The 4,442-nt window shown below is 53.1% G+C and overlaps 1 protein-coding gene and 1 long non-coding RNA gene across 2 annotated transcripts in view; both read left to right on the forward strand.

The window, feature by feature from the left end:
• Positions 1-4,442, forward strand: part of LOC106814960 (6-phosphofructo-2-kinase/fructose-2,6-bisphosphatase-like) — a 47,148-nt gene that overhangs the window by 29,553 nt on the left and 13,153 nt on the right. The window contains exon 9 of the mRNA XM_014819356.1: positions 181-327. Coding sequence (XP_014674842.1) covers positions 181-327 — 147 coding nt within the window. The remainder of the gene's footprint in view (positions 1-180; positions 328-4,442) is intronic.
• The window catches only part of LOC106814964, a 4,607-nt gene continuing 897 nt past the window's right edge, over positions 733-4,442 (forward strand). Inside the window, exons 1-2 of the long non-coding RNA XR_001394683.1 lie at positions 733-921; positions 1,300-1,316. This is a non-coding gene — a long non-coding RNA (uncharacterized LOC106814964). The remainder of the gene's footprint in view (positions 922-1,299; positions 1,317-4,442) is intronic.

The following is a 4,442-nucleotide window of genomic DNA, read 5'->3' on the forward strand; positions in this document are numbered from 1 at the left end:
TGGTACGTCGCGTCCCTGGAGAGACCTTATCATACGAGTCCCTCCTTTCCGTGCATTTTGGATTCTTTCCTAGCCACCTAGTTCCTCCCACCTTCTCGCGCATTTTGGATTCCTTCGCCAAATCGCCACATGTGCGCCCGGGAGTGCGTCGCTGACGTTTCTTCGTTCGTCTCCCCGCAGTACGCGTCGTTGCTGGGAGAGTTCCTGGATGAACAGCAGATCCCCGGGCTGACGGTGTGGACGAGCCACATGAAGCGCACGATAGAGAGCGCGGTGAACATCAGCGCGCCGAAGGAGCAGTGGAAGGCACTCAACGAGATCGACGCGGTACGTGATATATGAGAGATAATATATAGATGATAATGATTATAGAGATGATAATGATGTATAGATATGAGAGAGCGGGCCGGGCGCCGCCGCCGCCACTGTTGTCCCCCTGCTGCGTCGCTCGCTGATCGAGACGTGGGTTCATGAGTTGGATGTTTGCACGCGATGCGGGGTGGTGGTGGTGAGGCTAGGTGAGCAGTGGTTCATTCATTTCACTGAGCGGTTTGACAGTCCATGGAACATTTCACGGCATGCGTAGGTATCAGGGTATTCGCCAGGAATGAGTATTGTGGGAGTGCAGAAAAAATATTTGGGAGTGCAATTTTTGGAATGTACACGGATTTAGATCAATATTTTAGGGTTAGGGTTTTTTAGGTACACATTTTTGGCCGTGCAGATTCAAAACTGACCGTGCAAATCACGGCTGCACGGCTCGCTGGCTAATACGTTGCAGCATACCACACGCTTGACGATAACCCTGGGCAGGTTAGGCAGTGTTCCTCTTTGCACGACATTTCATAGCATGCATCAAGAGAATTAGGTCTAGAGAATTAGGTCTAGAGATAATTAAGAGTGGTTACATCCAGAGGTAAGGTGTCAGCTGGGTTAGGTTTAGAGGTAGAGGTGTCAGCTGGTGGTTTAGGTTTAGAGTAAGGTATCAGCTGTGTTAAGTTTAGAGGTAAGGTAAGCTGTGGTTAAGGTTATAGAGGATAAGAGTATCAGACCTGTGGTTAAGTTAGAAAGGTAAGGTATGGCAGCTGTGGTTAGGTTTAAGGTAAGGTAATCAGCTGGTGGATTAGGATTTAAGAGTAAGAGTACCAGCTAGTGGGTTAGGTTTAAGAAGGTAAGGTACCAGCTGTATTAGGTTTAGAGGTAAAGTATACAGCTGTGGTTATGGTATTAGCAGTAAGAGTACAGCTGTGGGTTAAGTTTAGAGGTAAGGAATCAGCTGGGTTAGGTTTAGAGGTAAAGGTATCAGCTGTGGTTAGGTTTAGAGGTAAGGTATCAGCGCCCTGTGGTTTAGGTTAAGAGGTAAGGTGTCAGCTGGCGCGTTAGGTTTAGCAAGGATAAAGGTACCAGCTTGTGGTTGAGGCTTAGGAAGGTAAGGTATCAGCTGTGGTTGAGTATTAGAGGTAAGTGTGGCCAGCTGTGGTTAGGTTTAGAGGTAAGGTCATCAGCTGTGGTTAGGTTTTAGAGATAAGGTAGCAGCATGTGTTAGGATTTAGAGGTAAGTGTGGCCAGCTGTGTAGGTTAGAGGTAAGGTTATATTCAGCTGTGGTTAGGTTTAGAGGTAAGTATCAAGCCTGTGGGTTAGGATTTAGAGGTAAGGATATCAGCTGTGGTTAGGTTAGAGGTAAGGTATCACTGTGTTAGGTTTAGAGGTAAGTAATCGATCTGTGGTTAGTTTAGAGGTAAGGTACCAGCTGTGGTTAGGTTTAGAGTAAGGTACCCCCCGACGCCTCCTGGTTGGTATAGGTATTCAGCTGTGGTTAGGTTTAAGTAAGGTAGCCAGTGTGTTAGGTTTAGAGGTAAGGATCAGCTGTGGTTTGGTTTACGAGGTGAGGTATCAGCTGTGGGTTAGGATTTATGAGGTAAGTATCAGCTGTGGTTAGGTTTAGAGTAGGTATAGCTGTGTAGGTTTAGAGGTAAGAGCAGGCGTGGTTAGGTTTTAAGGTAAGTATCAGCTGTGGTTAGGTTTAGAGGTAGAGGTACACTGTGGTTAATTGAGGTGAAGGTATCAAGCTGTGGCACGTGTTCCCCCCAACCGCCCCCCGCATTCAGACCGCGGAAGGGGCCGCTCCTCCTCATTCATCAGCCGCACCACCCACAGCATCGTCCAAACCCCCACTTTTGGTGCTCGACGAACTTTTGCCAATTGAAAAAGAAATTTCAAGACGTCTCATACAAGTGTTTCACCAATAGCTTAGAATGCACCAAATTGCAGACCATTTTCCCAATTCCCGACGGGAGCATGGGAGCCGGGACGGCCCCTACCTTGGCCATCACTGCGCTGCACGCTTTGCTAGGACTCGAAACGGGCGAAACACTCAGACATTTAACACTCACCAGGAGTGTGGATAATCACTGTCCATGGTTACCTGCAGGGCGTCGGTGAAGAGATGTCTTACGAGGAATCCAGGATAAATCCGGAGGACGTTGCGGCTCGTCCGGGACATGAACAAGTTCCGCTACCCGGATAACTCCAGACCGGGAGGTAACGATGACGTAGTGTGTGATGTGGGTGTGTGTGTGTGTGTGTGTGTGTGTGTGTGTGTGTCGCGTGTGTGCGTGTGTTGTGTGTGTTCGTGCGCTGCGCGTAGCGTGAGTGCGTGCGGCAACCGTGGTGTGATGTGCGTTGTACGTGCATGTGGTGTGCGTCGTGCATCGCCCGTTTTTTGCGTAGCGGTGTGTGTGCGTGTATACGGCCATTGTGTGCGTGTGCGTGCCGTGCCACGCATGTCGTGCGTGCGTATACGTGTGTGGCACCGACGTGTGTGTTGCGCGCATCCTGCGTGCGTGCTATACGTGCGTGCGTGCGCGCCGCGGTGCGCCGTGCTCGGTGTGGTATGTGTGTGGCTGTGCATCCGCGCGCTGCCTCATATGTGTGCTGTGCGGCGCGGCATGTCGCGTGCGTCGACGTCGTTGGATAACTCCACGCGTCGCCGGTGGCCCACGGTGTGTGTAGTGCGCTCGCGTGTCGTAGTGGACTGCGTCGTGTACGTGGTTAGTGCGTGTGTGTGGTAGTGCGTGCCTGTACGTGTGATAGTGCGTCCCACCGACTGTGTGGTAGTGCGCTACGTGTACGTGATGGCTAGTCGCGTCGTGTGTGGTAGTGCTCTTGGCGTGTGTGTGGTAGTGCGCCTAAGTGTATGGTGTAGATGCGTGTGTGTGGGTGGCGCGTGTATGTGGTAGTGCGTGTGTGTGGTAGTCAGCGTGGTGACTACGTGTGATAGTGCGTGTGTGTGAGTAGTGCGTGCGGTGGTTGGTAGTGCGTCGTGTAGTGTTTGTACTGCGGTTGTGTGTGGTAGGCGTGTGTACGTGTGGTAGTGCTTGTGATGTTAGTGCGTGTGTGTGTAGTGCGTGTGGTGTAGTGCGGTGATGTGGTAGTGTGTCGTGTGTGTGTGTGTGTGCTGCGTGCTGTGTCGGTGTGGTAAGTGCGGTGGGTGTGTGGCCATGTGTCTGGACAGCGGTTGCGAACAGATCGCTCGTGTGTGTATGTGTGGTAGTGTGTGTTTGCGTGCGTGCGTGTGTGTGGTAGATGCGTGCGTGCGTGCGTGTGGTAGTGCGCTGCGTGCGTCGTGGAGTGCGTGCGGTGTGGTGGTAGTGCGTGCTGTGGTATGCGTGTGTACGTGCGTGTGTGTAGGTAGTGGTGCTGTACGTGCGTTGTGTTGTGGTAGTGCGTGTGTACGATGCGATGTGTGTGGTAGTGCGTCGTGGTACGTGCGTGATTTACCGTGTGCGTGTGTGTGGATAGTGCGTGTGGTAGTGCGTGGTGTTGTAGTCGCGTGGGTACGGTGCGTGCGTTGCGTGCGTGGCGTGCGTGTGTGTGTAAGTGGTGCGTGTTGGTAGTGCGTCGTGTACGTGCGTGCGTGTGTGTCGCCGGCCGCCATGTGCGTGCGGCGTGTGTGTGCGTTGCGTTGCGTGTGTCGTGCGTCCCGCGTGTGTGTGGATAGTGCTGTGTGTTGGTAAGTGCGTGTGTACCCGTGCGTGTCGTGTGGTAGTGCGTGTGGTAGTGCGTGCGTGCGTGTGTGTGTGTGCGTGCGTCGCTGCTGGTAGTGCTGCTCCCTGATGTAGCTGCGGCGTGTGTGTGGTAGTGCGTGCGTGTGGTAGTGTGTGCGTGCGCTGCGTAGCCGTGGTGTGGAAGTAGCTGGTGTACGTGTGTAGTGTGTGTGTGTGTTGGTGCGTGTGTACGTGTGGAGTGCGTGTGTAAGTGTGCATGTGCTGGGAAAAACGCCCGGTTTGCGGAACCGGACTCGCTTGTGTGTGTATGTGTGTAGTGCGTGTGTGTGCGTGCGTCGCGTGTGTGTGCGCTGCCGTGCGTCCGTGGTGTGTGGTAGATGCTGGCGTGTGGTAAGGCGCCGTACGTGTGCGTGCGTGTGTCTGGTATGGACCAG

Source organism: Priapulus caudatus, unplaced genomic scaffold (assembly GCF_000485595.1).
Source record: "Priapulus caudatus unplaced genomic scaffold, Priapulus_caudatus-5.0.1 Scaffold1013, whole genome shotgun sequence".
NCBI lineage: Eukaryota > Metazoa > Priapulida > Priapulimorpha > Priapulimorphida > Priapulidae > Priapulus > Priapulus caudatus.